We start from the raw sequence: 19967 nt of genomic DNA on the forward strand, positions 1-19967 counted from the left end.
ACCTGATATAAGAAGAGTCAATGCTTTGCTGTTTTATCTAGAGGTGGTTTTAGTTAAAATCACAAATTTCCTAGAGTCTCAGGGGCCAGGTATTGGTGACACCAGGTAACTAGAACTTTGTGTGAATGTGGCACACAAGTTAGCATGGAAGGAGGGATGCTGGGAAGGGGAGCTTATGAAAGAGGCACCTTCGTTTGCTATGACCCCACAGAAGTATTAAGCTTGCAGATAGGTGGGGAGACCACCTCCCGTGACGTTTCCCTCTCACAGACCTTTCCTAAAGCCTTGAGACGCTACTAGGCCTTTAAAGTCTGGAATTAAACTTCTTTTGGGACTTGGTATCCAGTGATGTTTCGGGGAGCCGAGTTAAACTTTTATCTTTTGGATTTACATGAAGGACAAATGGCTTGTGGGGAGCCCAGAGGCAATTACTTCAATATTTTACAAGTGGTTTCTACTGGGCCAAGCACAGATGAAAAACGTATCTCATTTTAAGCAGAATGATGTACCACAAAAGGAGAATCCACTCATTGAATTTCCTTGTTTGGATGACTTTTATTTTCCAAAGTATCTAAAAGCTCATCGTCAAAGGTTGCTAAAGTTGATGAACGCCCAAGACCGCAAGATAGTTTTCAGTTCACAGTGGGGCAATGGCGCGCAGTCTCTGTTACAAATAAGGTGAAGGCTTGAACTTTATGATGGAGAGTGAGCGTCGGTTACCTAAGCGTACTTCCTACCTTAGCTGCGTCTGCAGTATTTTAAAAATCACATTTACTTATTTTAAACTAAGTCTTCTGTAAAATGCTCCCTTCCTCCCCAGCACTTGCTGGTGACAAATTCTAAAACTGCCGTGTCAAATGATAGCATGCTGATGCTTAGTTTCTCTTTGTACCCAAGGGTAACCACTGCGAAAATTAACGAGTATCGTGATGGGAAGCCGAGATGGTAGTAAAAGTCCTAACATGCACATTTGAACTGTTCTGACCATTTCTTCCTTCGGACTGAGTTAGCTTTACTTTCTGCTTGCTCTCTTGGTTCAAGCCCTGATCAGAGCTCATCACTCACACCAGAGAAACATGAATGGCCCAGGCCGGCGCGTGGTTCTTGGCACAATACATTCTGCACTCAGCCCAAGTAAACCGTGTAGAAAATGGCTTAAATGGTGCATAACACGTCCATGAACCGGACCTATAAATACTTAAAATAGTTGAGTGCTATTCTCGTACAACTGCAAAGACTTTAAGTTCAAATGCTCAGTTTAGTGTTCTCTAAATGACTATGTCCCAGGAGCCCCTTCTTCTCACTCTGAAAATCAGCTCTGTCTGCCGAGCGGAACTGGACTCTTTGTCTCCCCTACCAGGGTCGGCCGAGGCTTGGTTTGAATCCAGACAGTTCGAGCTTAGCATGCAGCTTCAGAATTCCAATACAGTCGTTCAAGAAGAACTTGTGGAAATCACTCATGTCTGGTTCACTAATAGAACCCCCCCCCCCCCAGTTTATCACCACATGTCAGGATTCACATTAGGGGGAAAAGAATGATTCTGAAGAGGGAATAGTCCCTTGTCCTGTAACACTCTTTCACTGAATCTTGAATTAGTGAAATTTAAGCCGTGGCATTGTGAGTTAGAAGATCAGGATCCCTGGTGCTATTTTGAGTTGGGTCTTTGAAGTTTCCTGAACTGTGGTCTGCTTGTCTTTAAAAAGTGGCTGCATTCTCTCTTTGGGAGGGGATCACTGTGGAAGACTTCTGAAATATTTAAGCTTCTTAAGCAAAAAGGACTAGATAAGGACAAGGATGATCGTTATTATTTCATCCACTAGCTCTCAGGCGAGAACCCTAACAATATAGTGTAGGGCCTCACACACAATTAAAAACATTACAGAATCGAAATGAGTGTCCGTGGAATTTATGGCCGATTGATGACAATAAAATGGATTTTAGGAAGGAAAATTCTTGTCCAGTTTGGATGCCAAAATACTTCTGACCTCTTTTTTTTCTTTTTTAAGCTGGTCTCTACCAGATAGAAAATTAATTCCGTTTCAGAACACGTTTATTCTTAAAACACGAGAAGTCCACAGGTCCCATAATGCCCTCTGTCACGGTGGTTAAGTGGGAGACTGGTGTCGCTGTACCCGAACAGGATAAATTCAGCTCCTAAAGGGACACTGTGCCAATGCTCGCCTGACAAGTCCCTTTAAGGGAATGTTTCTGACCCCATTACTAGTACCCAGTCGTTACTGTCCTGTTCTTTCTCTTTTGGTGTGTAAGGAAAATAGCTATGGGAAAGCCCCATGTATCATTCTGAGCTTCTCTTATGTTCGAGTCCCGGTTTTGTTTCTTTTTAATATCTTTACCCAAGTGTTGACAAAAGTCATTTTCGTCCCTTAAAATCACCGTCACCCTACCATGACGATCTCTACCTGCAGGCTCCAGGTGAGCCTTGCCAGGAAGTACACGGATCCTCCCGGGGCTAAGAGCTGGGCTCGTGCTGCTGTGCTCCCTGCTCTGCTGCCTCCGCTTGGTTGCAGGTGTTACGATATCCCCACCCCCAGCTGCTCTGACTCCACCCATTACCTGTATCTCTCTCTACTTGGAATTTCCATCCTCGGGGAACAGCGAATTTCTGACCCTGTCTTTCCCTGTCACTTCCACCATCTATGATCTCTATCTGGTTTTTCAGTTTCCGACAACTTCTGGCCCCGTCCCTAATTCCGTCTGCTTTTGACGTTTGTGTTTCAGCTCCCGCTCCCAACCCTCACCTGGCGTTTGCGAGCTGGCACGGGGGCCTGTGCTTCGCAGTGTGCAAGCAGAACGAACAGAAATTTGACCCTGGGCTTGAGTCTCACCTGGGCAGGATCCACATCATTTAGCATAACCACAGACGTGCAGTGATAATCCAGGACCAGTCTCCAGAAGTCTTTCACCGTGTTTGGCAAAGGATGCTGGGTGACTATAAAAGCCGAAGGCTGTTTATAGCTCTGCAAACGCAAACAAGAAAGATCCAGATATACCCAGGAAAGTGTGAAGGGAGGAAGCTTCCGTTATCTTGTGCACGTGGAGGCTTGTGACACAGGACACCGGACACATTTAACAGCTGCTGAATCCTAGCATCACTGTCAACACCAAAACAGACTAAATATAAACTTATCTGTGGAATGATAATGACAACATATTCTCACTTTGATACCCAGAAAACATAATAAGTATCTCTTATAATTTTTTTGCTGTATCTGCTAGAAAGGCAATATCGGCCCTATCCGTGATTATTTTAATGCAGAACGTTTACTTTACAAAATATGCACAATTAAAATACTTCTACTTTTCCTAAAATCTGTTCGAGTGTCATTTATACATGTGACGGTGTTACTTATTCCTGCCACAGAAGGGTCCACATGGCTTTTACAGCTCTGGAGAGTTTCAAGTGAGTTTAAGTACCTTTTTACTGCTATCACGCCCGTGGAATTAGAGTTTCCGCAAATATCCATTTACTTTTCCCATCAGTTGAATCGCAAATGTTCATTCAGTTAGAAGTAAACAGACTGACAGGAAGTAATGAGTTGTGTGCTATCTATCCCGACAGACCATTTTTTCCCCATGTTAATTACTGCCTAAATTAGGAGGAAAGGGAATGAAAATAATGCTGCAAACCGTATTATCCCACTTCACTGCCTTAGAGACTTAATAGCTGTCTCTTGCTCTCCGGCCAGCGGGTTAAAAATTTAAGTGCTCAGAGAGTACCTGGGGCATGTTTCATTTGTCAGTACTTCCCGGCTGGTGGTCTCCGAGAGACCGAGAATGTCGCCCCCGACGCAGAAACATACGTGGAATCTGAAATGTGCTGTTGGGAAAACAGCGTGTGTCTTATAAGCAAGCAAACGAGGGCCAACGAGTCGAAGGAGAAGACCCAGGCCCCGCTCGGCCATGCTCCCCTTGAGGAACGGCTTCCCGTTTCCTTCGGGGCAGGGCAGGCAGGCTTACGTCCATGAGGGCCGCGTTGATGTAGTTGCTACTCTCCCCGTCGATGGTGATGAGGAAAGGCAGGCAGCGGTCCGGGGGCAGGATGTCCATGCAGCGGTTCTTCTCATGGTTCCGGGGCAGAAGCGCGATGCTGCAGTCTTCCACCCGCAGTGTGGGCGTCACCATGTTCAGGGTCTACACGACAGCACACAGGCACATGGGGAAGCGAACGCTGGACGGCACACCATCTCACCTTCAGACTTCAAGTTTCCTGCAGCTGACTACCACACAGACGCTCCCTGCCCCCTATTCAGACAGTTTGATGTTTACTTCTCTTCTCTCCCCTTGGATCTGGTCCACAGACAGCACCCATCAGATATAAGGGCCACCATGGATCTGCTGGAGTACGTGCCGTCTGGTCTGACTAGGGTCGGACATCTGGGTGCTTGGGAGTAAGAGGTTGGATACGGTTTGACTTAGAGTCAGGTACACGTGGACTGGACGTGGATATGAGGATGGCCACAAAGAACTCTTGCCCAGCAAGTGCCGCGAGCGCATCTTGCCTGGTTTGGCTGCACCCACGTTACCCTGTAGGACCGCCTGGCAAAGGGGAGAGATCGCTAGACCAGGGGTTCTCAACCGGCTCACTTTGCTCCCAGGGGCCACTAGCAATGTCTGCACACGTTTCTGGTTGTCACGACTGGTGTGGTGGAAGTCTCCTGGCATCCAGTGGGTAGAAGCCACGGGTTCTGCTAAACATCCTATAGGACAGCACCCGCAACAAGGAATTACCCGGCCCCAAATGTCCATAATGCTGAGGGTGAGAAGCTCTGTGTTGGCTCAAGGGTCCCAGACTTGACTTTGAGATACTTCTGAAGGAGCAAAGTCATAGGCATCTGCCTCTCCCTTTCGCATGACTTACCCGGAACTCCTCTTTAATCTGGCTGGAGTTAGTCTGTGGATCCAATTTGTTCATGTCATAATACAGAGACCTAACTTGGGAAGCAGGGACGGAGGTGTCTCCACAAAGACAGGCTTCCAGGATGGCATCATGGATAAACACATACTGCTCCTGGAGAAGCAGAGGGGACTAGTTAGGAATGGAGAAACCAAGGTAGGTCAGGAGAACTAGAGAGGAAGGGAGGATAGCCCCCCACGGACAAGATAATGTGACAGCGGTCCATTGTGGACAATGCATTCCTGGCACAGGGACACCAGGTGTAAGGAACTGACTGCTCCGTGACCGGGGTTGGGGGGGGGGGTCCCGGGACCAGCAGTGCTGATGCCCACGTGGGATGGCCAACATGTTACTGACTGGCCATCTGTGGAGCGTCACAGGAAGAAGAGACACAAGGGCTCAACACAGAAGCATGAAACAGACTAATCAGAGCCGCTCAGACACTGATAAATACCGGAGTAAGCACGATCATGCCAGAGTAGCTGTGGCTTAACTACCTCTGTAATTCTGATTCCACGAGTTTAGAACTCAGTATTTCAGGTGAGCAAATGAGCAGAATCTTACCTGTATATAATGAAAGGAGGAATTTGCTAACCAAATCAACAGTGCAAAGAAGGTCCAGGATGACTTGGTAGCACTATTGAAAAGTAAATAGTTCCGAGCACTTAAAACTACTTGTTTTGAAACATTAATGTGATAATGACAAAAGTCTTTGTGTGTCCCGAGAAGAGTTTTTGATGTATGTACAAGTCCACAGCTTACAAACTCTAATTCTGAATGGGCACTGACTTTCCCTATAATAAATCAGCAAAGTTTTACAATATTTATTATTCATCTTTAATTACGTGAGATGTGAAAAGAGTTTCATTATTTTTTACTTTAATTTCTAGCAAGAACTAGGACTCTTTTTTATGTTTATTTCTGAGAGAGAGGGGAGAGAGAGAGAGAGAGAGAGAGAGAGAGCAAGCACACACGCTGGGAAGGGGCAGAGAGAGAGGGAGACACAGAATCTGAAGCAGCCTCCAGGCTCTGAGCTGTCAGTACAGAGCCCAATGTGGGGCTCGAACCCATGAACCATGAGATCATGACCTGAGCTGAAGTCTGACATTCAACTGACTGAGCCACCTAGGCGCCCCAATAACTAGGACTCTTAATTCTCAAAAACAACACCTCAGAAACGGATCAAGAGAGACAGGGGATGTGGCAACATTTAATCAGTTGTAAAATCCATTAAAAAATACGTTATTATCTCTAAAGCTAGGAATCCCTCTACTAAAGAAAAAAAAGACCATGAAAGCATTTAGAGTTTTTGCTATTTTTATTTAGGCTATTTGAAAAAGGAATTAGGTTTTTGTAAACTTTAAACGGGTGGCTTTTGTAAACTTTAATGCAATATCTAAATGGAAGGGAATCTTATTTATTCTTCATTCTGCCGGTCTACTGTGGGTGTAATGCCTACTTAAAACAAGCAAATATCAACTATGAATTCTTTTTCTCAAACACTTAAATTCCTGACACACCTTGAATTCTAATTTATTGAAGTCCCAGTCAGTATAGAGTATTTCTACAAAACACGCAAACTCCCATGATGCCAAGCCACTGGGCAGAATTTTTAGGGACAGGAGGAGAGGACTGAAATGTACAGAGATTACCCTTAAGCCATTTGGCAAATGCCTGGCTATTCTCAGGAGTGGTCTTGCTCTGGTTACCAGCTAGTTTAAAAGACATAATAAAAAGAAATAGTACTGAATCCCTGAAGCTTAATGTAGAGACTCTACTGGGGCCCTTGATACAGAAGTGGGGGCTAATTTAGGCTTCTGGCTGCAGATTCTCTTCCCCGGGAGAAGCCCTGGCCTTTTTTGTTTATGAAAGGAGAAGAAAAAGAAGGAAGGGAGGGAGGAAAGAGAGCGCCAGGTGTATGACTTTTTCTTACGGGGACTTTTGGAGACAGAATTGCCGGAGTTTCTTCCCCCCTCGGCTCTGGGAAGTGGGGTGCAGGAGGCACGGGGGACCAGACCCCGAGGATGGGCGGGGCGCAGCCGTACCTCTGTCTGTACCATGTTCACTCTCCGTGACCGCAGCTCCCGGACGCAGTTATAGATGTCTACCACGCCTTCCCTTTCCGCCATGTCCAACATGATATCGATGACGATGAAGCAGCCAGTCCTCCCCGCACCAGCACTGAGTGAAAAGAGGGCTCTGTCAGCTGAGGAAAAGGAATCCCTGTGCTTCTCCTTCTTTTACATCTTTACTATGGTGGAAGTCACATAACATGAAATGAACCACGGGAAGGAGTACAGTTCCGTGGCATTTAGCACCCTCACAATGTATCACCTCTATTCAGTTCCGACCATCGCTTCTCGGCCTTTTGGCTAAGATCAAGTGTAGTTCCGACCACCACCTCTATCGAGTTCCAAAAACGTTGTCATCACCCCAAAGGAGAGCCCACGGGCTGCCCACTGCACTCCCCCGGAGAGGCTCCGGGCGCTCGGCTTACCTGCAGTGCACCACCAACGGGCCTGCGTTGGGCGGGCTCTTGGATTTGACCTGCCGGACGAACCCCAGAAGCCCTGTGGCATGATAGGGGACCCCGTGATCTGGCCAGCCAGTGAAGTGAAACTGTCTGATCTCTCGGATTTCATGAACACCTCTCTGCCATCAGTCGGTCAGCACAGCAAGGAAGAGAACAAAGGAAAACAAATGGTGAGCGACTGGGAGCGTCCGGTACCCTTAAACAGTCAGTAGGCCTAGGGCCAGGAAGCTGTGCCTTGTGGGGAAGAAGGTCATTCTTAGCTGTAACACACACCTGGAAAGCCTTATTGTAGGCAGGGGGATGCTCGCGGGGGCGAAAGGGAGGTGATGTTTGGGGAAGGCGCTAATTTACAGGTGCAACCACAGCAGATGGATGCATCTCTGGTTCCTTGAAATTCCTTTCTACAAAGTAGGCTCTGTTCACAGTTTGTGTCACTACGGTGTGAAGTGCAAGTCCACAGGGATAGAGAGGCACAGAGCAGGGACCTGAAGGACACCAAAGGTACTTGTGCGCTCAAGACCAGCTCCTGAATGCAGGAGGTTTGTTTAGCTCTTCCGTGTGCTGGTATGTCTTTGTACCGGGTGCCCGCCGCTGTGGGTGCACAGAGAACGTCACTGGAAGAATGAGCGAGGACCACTTTCCAACTGGATAGGCCAGAGAACTCTTTCCATTTGCACCTCAAGTTTGTGAGGTTTCTAACTGGGGCAAACATTTAATCCACGCATCCAATCACCAACAATCTGAGTGAATGAAATGCTTCAGGCATGACTCAAGATGCTGGGGTCACAGAGATGTGAAGACAGCGCCTCCTGCCTTCGAGTGGCCATGACAGTTGGCTTGTGGGAAAAAGGGAGGGTGTCTGGAAATCAAGAGGCATTTTGGCTGCAATTCTATGTTAGATCAGTAAACTGAAAAAGGTGGGTTGACTCCAAGTGAACTGAAGGGAGACAGAAAGAAAAAGACTCTAAGTGTCTTTTTTTTTTGAAAATTTACTCTTGTTTTGAAAATAATAAAGTTGATTTATATGCATCAATTTTTTTCTAACTATGAACCTACGTATTAAGGTTCTGTTGTAAAACAAAAATCTGTTTTTTGTGTTTTTTTTTAATGTTTATTTATTTTTGAGAGAGACAGAGACAGAATGCGAGTAGGTTAGGGGCAGAGAGAGAGGGAGACACAGAATCAGAAGCAGGCTCCAGGCTCTGAGCTGTCAGGACAGAACCCGACGCAGGGCTCGAACTCACGAACAGTGAGATCATGACCTGAGCAGAAGTCGGACGCTCAACCTACGGAGCCACCCAGGCGCCCCAACAAAAATCTGTTTTGAAAACAAAAATTGCTTCCAGAATCAAGGCTGGATTGTAAATCCGGGATCAAATAAGAGACGAGGTCTCTTGATGACCTCGTCTCTTAGTTGATGACCACTTACTGAATACCATCTCTGTGTTGGGCCCTGAGTTTCGTTTTCTTGTATCTTAACGTTAAATACCCACTAACCTTGTCACATTCACCATCGGTCATTGTTCATACATACTTAGCAAGCAGAGAAGAAATTCAGAATTTCTAATGTGTTCGGAAAGACTAGAAGAGGCAAGCAATTACAGGTTTTAAAAGAAGACTTGTATGCTGTCAAGGTGTTCCCATGTCTCAGTTTAATAACCCACAAATGCTGAAGCTTTACTTCTCTTTGAAAATTATGCTATTCTTTAATGGAGTTTAAGCATTAAGGAATTAATTAAACCATCAGGGGTTCAGAAATGAAAATCAACAATGTCATCTACTGAATATGCCCTGTGACGTGGAGCGCCTGGGTGGCTCAGTCGGTTGAGCGTCCGACTTCGGCTCAGGTCGTGATCTCGCAGTTCGTGAGTTCGAGCCTTGCGTCGGGCTCTGTGCTGTCAGAGCCTGGATCCTGCTGCAGATTCTGTGTCTCCCTCTCTCTGCCCCTTCCCTGCTCATGTTCTGTCTCTGTCTCTCAAAAATGAATAAACGTTAAAAAAAAAAAAATCTAAAAATGCCCTGTGGCTCCAGAGTAGTATCACTTGGTGGTTGGGAGCCTACATCTCTTATTACTGAAACCATGTAATCTGCACCAGTCCCCAAATCTCTACCAGAAGACAAATGGTTGAGCCTGTATTACCCACCAAACCCCTTAGAAAGCCCCCTTGGGCTTTACATGTGACGACTGGGGCAGGGGTGGTCCCATGAAATGGGAAAGCCTATAATATACATGTATTTATTCCAAAGAGGACAAGAGGGCCTTTATTTCTCCCATACACGGTTTATTTTTAGTTTTTGAGATCTTCTCTTCCTAACTTTGCTAATTTTCAGCTCCAGCATCCTCCAAGTCTGGAACCCCAGCCATCAGGAGATGGGCCCCCCACTGATCTATGACTCATTTTCTGAGCCAGGCAAATGCCAGTTTCTTGGATGCAGAAAACATTTTCCTTAAATAAACCTCTACCCTCTAATATGTTTACTATTGACAAGATTAGCAAAGGTGATTGCTTCTGAGCCAGCTCTCATTCTTGTTGATCGACGTGGCAATTTCTCCATTTGCTGCTTTGTAATATATTTTGGGGGGAAAAATTACCAAAGGTGATCACTGATGGCAGCCTCAATATCCCAACTTTGTATCAGTAATATTTTTTGTTTACTTTTCGTTATAACAAGGATTAATGTTACATAAAATATAAATGATATTTACTTCCTTTTCCATGTAAATACAATAGGAAGGAAGAACCCAAGACGTAATAGTGCCTAGCCCAAAGGGGGTGCTTAAGAAATATTTGTGGAATGAATGAATCACCAACTACATGTTCTGCCTGTAGCAGGTCAAACAGCAGGGCAGTATTCCTACTGCCTTCTCTGAGTTCCAGGCATCTCCCGGGTAGAGAGACTTTGGTGGCCATTGTCAACCTCCTTTCTGCCAGGATGGTCAGGGCAGGGCATAGATTCACCCGGTAGCCTAGATCCACGAGACTTTTGAGCTGTCTTCCTCCTGACAGAATGGCAACTTTGTTATTTAAAATCTATTTAGCTTTGAGTCATCAGCTGCAGGAGAAAGGAAAGATGACAATCCCATGCATAACGAGAACTCTTCAGTTTCAAATTGCAATTGTCTGCTAGTTTTGCAGAGTAGAGCCCAGATCCATTTTTCACCTTAGGTCCCTTGATGCAAAATACTCTCAAAATAGAATCAGAACTGCAGGCCTCTCAAAGTACATGCTTGACTGTTTTTTTTTTTTCCTTCTTCTTCTTCTTTCTCTTCTAATGAGAAAGTTTAAAATCTACAAGAAATGATCCACAGAAGTACTAATGATTTGTTTTCCTTAATGATTTCAATTGCCCAGTTAGAAAATCACTAACATGTCATTTTGATTTCTCCCAAATCCTTAATAAGCTCCTCATCCTTCCCTTCCTTCCACTGATTCTCTGCTGGTTGTCTGATGACGAAAATAACTGGGTATTTCAGAAACATTTCTGTGCAGCTGGGAATGTAGGGGAGTACAATAAGAGGTTAAAAAAAGAGCAAAGAAACAAACAAACCCTTCCTTTAGCAACAGAGATGCATTTTCAGCTTATTAGAGAGCCCACTATTGTTCAAAGAGCTCCATGTTTAAGTGATGGCTTTGGATGATTTTTTTTTAAAGAAAAAAATATCGAGGGTCTTTTATCACTATCTGTTTTAATGCAGTTATTCATGAGTGCTCTTGCCAAGAGCCATACAAAAATCCTCCATGTTTTTTTTTTCCGATCCTGCCTAAGACGGAAAAAAAAAAAAACCCCGACATCAAAGCGTGAGGTTCAGAACTTGAAGAACTGAGTCAACCAGAACTCCACATTCTTTGAAGTCTCCAAGCCTCCTGCCTGCTTATTAAAAAAGACAGGCTAAGGAAAAGAAAATGCTAAATAGTATGAGAAACAGATTAAAATAAACTAAAGTCTTTTCAGCCTTGTGATTCTATGACAAATACGGATTTGAAAACCGGGATGGGTAGTTCAAAACATCAGGGTAAATTAGCCAAAAAGCAGATGTGGCAATTTCCTTGATTTTCCAAAAAGGGTCTCGTTAATCTAAAAAGTGCACTTAGATGCGACGAAAATTAGAGTAAGGAGGAAGGCCAAGGGCCAACTGCCCAGCGGTGTACTTTTAGCCCGGGTCCTCCAAGGCCACCTGCTGTTATTAAATCAGAACAAACTTTCACTGAACAAATCCGCGACAAAACTGTTACTTCCGGCGCAGGGCTCGGTTAGGGACAACCAGCTCTTGATGGAGAAGTCTGCGGACCTCTGAGACAAAACTGTGTGTCCCCTTCACCAAAGGCAAGATGAGGACTGGAAGGCAGAATGTTTCTCAGCCACATCACCTCCACTCTCCCCACAGCCTACCTGTGCCACTTCTGTGGATGGACTGCAGTTTGCTTCACTTCCGGCCCCTCCCTATGTCAGCAGAAAGAGGGGGAATAAGGAAATTCCCTGTTATGCCCTACAGTGCTTCCCAGAGAAGAGGCCCCATCCATGCACATGGGATGAGGCAGAGTAGAGCCATAGCACAGCATTCACGACCCAACACCAGCAAGTACAAAGGCTAAAACCAGTATGACAGTGAGGATGAATGAAGGGGCTGGTTCATGCAACACGTCCCACGTCTACTTATATTTCCAGGTAGGTCACTTCCGCTTGGAAGATCCAACAGTCCACATGGAACTGTAGGCTTGAAAAGCCTCAAGGAAGCAGGGGGGCAGGGCAGCAGGGGGGGGTGGTTCCAGGAGGGGTTAGGACCTGTGTCTCAGCACTGATACTAACTCACTACTGGGAAACCCATATGGACGTACGACATGAAGGACATTTATCAAACTGTGAACAAAGAAAGAGCGATGGGCCGAACAATATCAACCAGGTTAAATGGAAGAGGGAGATAGATCGGCGTTATCTTTTGATTTGGTAGCAAAACATAGATTCTTATGAAATGGGCATGATTCGCTTCAAAGATGGAACTGAGCTATCATAGAATCCAAAGGCAAGATGCAATCTTGAGAAATCACTAGATAGAGCCTACCTGCATTCAGGTGTGACCAGGTATAAATTATCCTAGAGAAGTTAATGAGGCTAGCACCACTAACATCTGATCATAGCTTTTCAAAGTAGTGTGAAAACTTACCTTTTCAACAGCAAACGTTCTTATCACATATTCTGCCAGTAGTTCTGTTTCTATTAGGGTCACTTTAATGTCTTTATATATCTCTGTGTCATCTGGCCAGTATTTGCAGCATTTGACCTTTAGAAAACACAAAGGAAATGAAGGCTTTAGGGTTGTCTTCCCTTTTTTTTTTTTTTTTTTTTTTCTGTTTTGTTTTCTTTTTTGGAGTTCCCCAAATGATGGGCCACAGTATGACGTACGGGATAAAATTTACACAGGAAAACAAAAGTTAAGTTGTCCACCTAAGAACAAGGTTTATTTTTTTTTTAGATCACCTGTGCTTCTTTTCTTACCCCAGAAGAAAACGAAGTTTGAGTTCTAAGAGTAGTAAAGCCTAGGAAGATCATCTAAAGTTAACAAGTTATATTTATACTGCAAATATCCCAGGTACTGTGACCATTCATTTCCTGTTTATCTCTATTCAGGGAAGCGCCTGGAAAAATAAACGGTAAAAGGTAGTTTACAACATTTTTTAGCTCCTCTGAATTTAAAATTCCTTCTAGGTCAGAAGTTGCCTGAACATTTTTGAGGAGGCGTGCGCAGGAAAGAGCCGACTGTAAAGATTAGAGATTTTTCTTTTTCCTGAAGAAGAAAGTCACTATGTGGTTTTCCCAAGTTAAAATTACACATTCATTTTAATCTAAGTAAATTCTATATACAAAACTTGGTAAAATATGAGCCGTCTTTCCATATTACCAGAAGCCTGTAATCTAAAGATATTTCAGGTGGAAGAAATTTGTTGGACCTGGCCCCTTCTAGAAATTGACTTTTCATCCTGTAGCTCTCCCAGAGCTCATGGAAGCCTGGAAGAAGAGCAGGAGGCTGGGCCAGGCCAAGGGGGCTGTCCCTGGAGCTCTGTCCTTAGCCTTTTGCAATTCTGTCCTGAATTCCCGACAGCTTTTATCCATTCCTGTCGCTGTTCCTTCGTGGATGACTTCTGTACCTCTGGCCCTGTTTCTCCAAGTACTGAATTCAATTTCAAACTTGTTTTGTGGGCATTTCCCATGGAGGTCCTGCCAGCACCGCCACAAAGGCAATGTGTCCAAAAGAGGATCCCTGGTCCCCCATCAGCTGTCCTCCACTGACTCCCCAGGTCAACGACACTATGATTTCTGTAGTTACCCAGGCACAAAACCTGCCTATTCCTTCTCCAAAACCAACGGCCAAGTCTAAGAGGATTTTTGAATTCTCTCTCCAATATGTTTTCTGACTTTTTGTTCCCTCTGTCACAATGTTAGTTCAGGCTCTGGTACTTCCTACGTGGACACTCTCCCCATACCAACCCAGAAGAACCTTTCCAAAGTGTAATCCCAGTGGCATTCACTCGCTCTGCTCAAGAAGCTTCTATTTCCAATGACTGCCCGTGAAATTAAACAGAAATGAAATTTAGCCCCGTATGTAAGGACCTTTTATTTATTTGGCCACAATGAACATTTTCTGCTATATCTTTTACTACTGTCCTTTTTACCACCATATATTTGATGTCTAAAGACAAATGGTTTGCCCAGATCCCAGCTACTCATCCCATTCCTTCTGCTTGGACTATTCTCCCATTCGTACCCTCCCAGCTGAAGATTCTATCCATTCTTCAGAGTACATCTCAAATGTCACACCCCTTCAAAGTGTTTCCTCTAAAGATGTGAGCTCCCGGACCTCTCTCTCTTCTTGATCCTCTGATAAAGCATGCCTGTTCTGTTAGTAGGACCCCCTTCTTACACTGCCTGGTCCTGCTTATTACTGGTCAGCATGCAAAGGGTGTTCAATTGCTTATTTTTGCAAGTCCTGCAAAATCTGCCATTGTATCCCCTACGTGCTAAACTAGATCCATGTAGAATTGATCTCATGGAGCAAATCATAGGATCAGCGTAGGAAGGAAAATCCCAGATTGGGAGAGTTTACAAACAGAAGTGTGGGCTGAGATGGCCTTTTCCAGAAGGCCAAGCACCTTGGTATACTCATGTTTCAAGTGTGGGACAGGAGTGGTCATTATCTTAGCTGCTTCCTCAGGAAACTTTCTGGCAGCTGATTCAGTTCAGTTCTACGTAAGCTTTATTAGCTTTACTTGGCAAGATGTAAGCCAGACATGTTCAGGGCTGGGGACACAGTGCAGTGTTAAGGCAAAGACAGTCCCTGTCCTCATTAAATTTTTAGTCTTCTTTGGGAGTCTTTTTTTTTTTCCTCCTGGAAACATTATCTGTGACTTTATAAACTATAGATGTAAGTATTATGGCTTATATATAATATGCCAAAGATTTACATTATGATGCCTTTGCTGCATTTAAAATACTCCAGAATAACAGGGATAATTTCTCCAGTTCCTCTCTTACACGTAAAGTGAATCTGGGCAGACCATACATATTTGCGGTGATGTCTAATTTGACGGCAACCTAATTTCGCATACAGAACACACAATTACTTCACAGTGCTTCACAGTGCTAATGAACAAAGACACTTATAAGGTACGTACGGGGGGGGGTCCCTTCTATATTGGGAGACTTGTTTTACCCTTTTGTGATTCCACTTACGCAAGCCGAACGCAGTGGATAGCTACAAATGGAGTATGTATGTGCACTTCTAAAATTAAAGTTTTCGATGTTATGAACGTATAATTAAAAAAAAATACCTACGTATTTCTCTGAAAATTACAAGAGAATAAAAACACTCACACCTGCATCCTATGTGTACTGGTGTATCTTATCTAATAAAGACGACTTGTTTGAATGCAATCGATGTAGGACATATCGCAAGGTCATCTTGTATTTTAGTCCCTTATCCTCCCCATCTAAAGATTTTCAACAGATACGGGTGCCAGGGGCTTCAACACCTTGGAGGTGGGGACACCAAAAGCCCCTGCAATGTACTGAAGGCTTAGCGTTTCTTTTTGGGACCGTTCTTCCGATTCCCTCGGGCGAGCTGGGGTTTTACAGGGAATGTCACCCCTATGCGCCCTCTGTGGCGGGCTCTGCCTGCTCTCCCCTCCACATCCCCTGTGCCTCCCATCCCCCCCCCCCCGCCCTCACCAGTCAGATGCAGCCGGGGCGCCCCACGCGTCTGCGGCGGGAAGCGGTCCTGGGGTCCAGGAGGTGGCCCTGGGGCTCTGGCTACAGCGGCGCCCCCCAGGGACAAGTGCTGCTGCCTTCCAGGTGACCCGCGAGAGACCCTGGCAGCTCTGAGTGCTCCCCACGCTAACTCCGCACCGCATGCATCACACCACCCGTGACTAGCAGAAAGGAAGCCTTGGGGTTGCTTCCTTCCAGAAGGCATTACGGGCAGAGCTTTGTCCTGTGCAGAGCCACCTGGCTGGGCGGGCCCAGAAGAGGCCTACGAGCCATTTCGAATCCCGCCCTCTCCATCTCATCTCCCGCAATATCCTGAAATGGCTTGCCACATCTGTTTTTAGCCTACTAAAAACCTTTCTAAATTGGGTTCCTTTTAGTGTCTTTTTCACTGCTTGGACTGGTGTCAAGTTATTATTTTGCTACCAAAAAAAAAAAAAGGTAAGAGGAAGGTATGCTTTTCTAGATGCAGCCTTTCCATGCCTGGGGAAATCTGGGGCCTGAGTCACCTCCTGGCCTCTAGGGTCTGCATACAGAGATGTTAGGCCCAATGGTTTGAGGGGCACCTGTTGGAGCCCAGGGATCGCAGAACCAGATGCTTCTTTCCTCTGATCTCTCTCCAGGCTTGGCTGCCTTTTGCAGCGGGCGCTACCTGCCCAGCTTCTAGGACAGGCTGTGCCTCCCATGCACTCCGATTATGGAAGGCAACAGTCTCCATCCTGGAAAGCAAGGCTCTGATCAGGCTCGTCTAATTACCTGGGCGCCCCAGGGCTGGTTCCACCGGGTTATCAACCAGGCATCAGCCTCTGGGCGCTGCTGCCCGCCCATCACCAGGGAGAGCTGCGGGGGTGCAGGAGGAAATCTCTGCCTCCAAGATGATGTGGGCATGTCTTTGTTGGCTTTAAAATTCACAAACATGAAACAGGACAGAAAGCAGAATAGTTCCGGCATTTCTAACTGCCTAAAATAAAGAAAAAAAATCTTCGAAGCTGATCATTTTCAACCAGCAGCCCAGATGATCCCATATACAGTCAAGTCAAAGGACCCCTAGGGGTTTTATGCTCCTTAGGCTGGCAGCGCATTACCATTACCGAGGGGGCATCCTGACATCTCTTGAGCAGGTTCTCAAACTTCAGCAGGCAATGGAATGCCCTGGAGGGCTTGTTAAAACAAGCAGGGCGCCACCCCAGTTTCCGATTCAGTGTGGGGCCCCAGAATTTGCATTTCAGACCAGCTCCCAGGTGGTGCTGCCGGCCTGTGGACCACACACCGAGTAGCGTAGCCGGATTCGGACAACAGGCAAGTTGACTGCCGAGTCTGGCTCTCATTAAGGCTGATATGGGGCTGGGTAAGGACTCAAGTTTGCTCCACCTTCGGCTCTTCGTCTGTAAAGAGGGGATGATTTCAGTTCCTATGTCAGTCATTAGAAGATTAAGGGAGGGAATGCCAAATTTGCCTGCACATTAGAATCACTTTAGAGGATGGTTATTAAATTCCAGAGCCCAGGACGTGCTCTGTGCCAATTAAATTATTATTTCTGGGGTGAGACAGAGGCATTAGTTCCTTGTAGCTTCCCAGGCGACTCCCAAGTGCAGAGAAGTTTGGCAACCACTGTATTAAGGGATATAATGTAGTTAAAACATCTGTTCCAGTGATGTTTCATTCAAATAATGGATATTCTTCTTTTCTTCTTCTTCTTCTTTTAAAGTTTATTTATTTATTTTGGAGAGAGAGAGAAAGAGAGAGAGAGAGAGAGAGGCGGAGAGAGAGGAGAGACAGAGGATCCCAAGCAGGCTCTGCACGGTCAGCACAGAGCCCAACGTAGGGCTTGAACTCACGAACCGTGAGCCGAAATCAAGAGTTGGACACTCAACTGACTGAGCCACCCAGGCAGCCCTTTTCATTATTAAGTGATAATTTTGTGATCTGGACTACAGGTGGTCACGGGACTTCAGAGGCCAAAAAGTCCACAAAAAGTCTAGAGAGGTGAAGTGGGTTCTCTGGAGAAGGAAGAAGGAAAACGCTTTGACATGTGTGCCTGGTTTCTGAGGGGAAAACAAAACCAGTAGAGTTTCCAGTGCTTCCTTTACTGTTCTTTCCCTGCAAACAATATTCTGGGGACCAGGAGGATTGGGGAGCAGTCCAGTCTTCCACGAGGGTGATTTGATGAACTCTCAACAGAATTTAGGAAATGGTGTCTGTGATTTGCAGGGAGGAGACTCCTATCCAATAGAGCTGGGAGGAGTCCCAGAGAGAGCCAGCTTCCAAACACTCATTTTCAAGACCATTACAGCTGCCGCACAGAAGGCTTTCATGCTTGGATTTCAGCACTGGAAATCACTGCGTTCTCCTGATTGCGGCTGCACAGAGTGGCTCAGGGAGGGCAAGCGACTGGCCAGAGAGAGAGAGCCAGCACGGGTCAGGGCCGGCCTTCCTCCTGTCCTCTTCATTCCTTCCATTTCTCCTGTCCGAAAATAAAGAAACAGAAGAAAGGCAGGCACAGGGAGGGCTAGGGACTTGCTCCAGGAAATGAGCTAAATGGGCGGCGGGCGAGGGAGAGGCTGCAGACCCAGGCGCTGGCCCCAGGTTCAAGGCTCTCTGCGCAGAGGGAACTCAAAGCGGATAATAATTTCTGCCAGGTCTGGCTTCAGGAACCGATACCAAGTGGAAAGCAATAATTTTAGCTACCTTGCCTCATCAGGAGCAAGAGAGGGTATGCTGGGCGGGTGCTGGGGGCTGGAGGGAAGAACAGAAACCATTGCTCATTTTTATCCAGGATCACAAACTGCTGTGTTTCTGCTGGTGCCTTCTGTATCACCAACCCTAGCAGCTGGCAGGAAGGAGCTTAGGGCAGAATGGGAAGGTCTATTTACGTGCACTGTGCATGGGTCCCAGGACTCGTTTTGCTAAGAAACTCATGAGTAAGAAGGCTTATGGAATTACTTGTGAGCTCTTAAACTGGGGGCACCATAGTGTGATCTAATAAACACATCTGTAAAGGGGTAGAAGAGAAGAAAAAGAAGAAGAAAAAGTTACTGTTTAAAGTTTTCATTTGTCAAGAGGTTTTCAACAGCCTTTTTTTTAAAAAAAAAAAAAAACAAACAAACAAACAAGAGCCATCCAAAGACAGAACGACCACAGTCCTATGTTCAGGGCCAGCTGAGTACAGGTCTGATAGAGATCTGGGATAGCAAGAGCTAGAACACTGCTACAAGCACAGTTACCAAAAAGAGCCCTAGCCAAGAACAGCTGGCAGCCAAGATCCCAAGAGAACAGATTTATTATGACCCCTCCCCCAATTTTATATAGTGCTCTCGCAATAAAAACATTCATTCATTTAAATACCCTGAAAATACAGATTGCTTAGGTCTCAGTGTGATGGAGTCATATAGACATATAGACAAGCTTTATTTTTCTTGCCAGTGAGCTTGTGGTGTCGTAGCCAGTGACTTACGCTCTGGGAGCCCCAGTTGTCTCCCGCGGAAAAGAAGACAATAGCACTGATTTCTTAGGGAGGTTGGGAATATCACCTGAGATAATACATATCAATACTTTGCACAAGTACCTGGTTCATAAGAGGGTCCCTAGTTCCTAGTTCCTAGTTCCAGACCTGCTTCCTATGGCCCTGGGGCTTCCCTTGGGCAACATCCTTGAAAACCGTTTGGAAACTGGCACTAGATCGTGAACTTCTGGAGGTCGGGAAAGTTTGAATTTGAGAAAAGCACTTCACAGCCTGAGTAAATCCCCCTTTCACGCCTTCAAGCTCCTGTTGAACTCCCCTCCCCACCCGCAAAGCTTCTGGCTTTCTATCTGGTTTGCCAACCACACCGATTAATTAATGTTACATACACTGCCTATAATGACACACAAGGCCACACCCATGTCCGTAACGTTTGTTTTCACCAACTGCAAAGAAACGCATGGGCTGATGTGACTCTTGTGGGATTTTAAATGTCCACCTGTGGACCACCTGAGGAATCTGTCTTGTCCCTTTTCTCTCTACTTCATGTGGATGAATAGCGTCCTAGATCTAGAGTCCAGCTAGACCAGTAAGCATCAGCTCTACATATATCCAGACGGCTTGTCCTCATCTTAATTCAGTAGATCTGGCTTTGACTTTTAGCTATTCCCCAAATGTAAGTCCTCCCGCCATAGGAGGGACATTCCCCACTGCTAAGGACAACAGAAAGAGCGGGTCACATACTCTAAAGATCATTCTGAAAGATGAGTTTCAGAAACCTTTTAAGCAATGATAACAT

The 19967-nt window shown here is 45.6% G+C and overlaps 1 protein-coding gene across 1 annotated transcript in view; it reads right to left on the reverse strand.

The window, feature by feature from the left end:
- Nucleotides 1-19967, reverse strand: part of PTPRM (protein tyrosine phosphatase receptor type M) — a 595371-nt gene that overhangs the window by 18315 nt on the left and 557089 nt on the right. The window contains exons 25-31 of the mRNA XM_047090212.1: nt 12614-12730; nt 11842-11892; nt 7414-7568; nt 6962-7097; nt 4881-5030; nt 3980-4153; nt 2848-2979 (exon numbers count right to left, since the gene is read on the reverse strand). Coding sequence (XP_046946168.1) covers nt 2848-2979; nt 3980-4153; nt 4881-5030; nt 6962-7097; nt 7414-7568; nt 11842-11892; nt 12614-12730 — 915 coding nt within the window. The remainder of the gene's footprint in view (nt 1-2847; nt 2980-3979; nt 4154-4880; nt 5031-6961; nt 7098-7413; nt 7569-11841; nt 11893-12613; nt 12731-19967) is intronic.

Source organism: Lynx rufus, unplaced genomic scaffold (assembly GCF_022079265.1).
Source record: "Lynx rufus isolate CCGP_SWC_20201006 ecotype Redwood Valley unplaced genomic scaffold, mLynRuf1.p SCAF_29, whole genome shotgun sequence".
Lineage (NCBI taxonomy): Eukaryota > Metazoa > Chordata > Mammalia > Carnivora > Felidae > Lynx > Lynx rufus.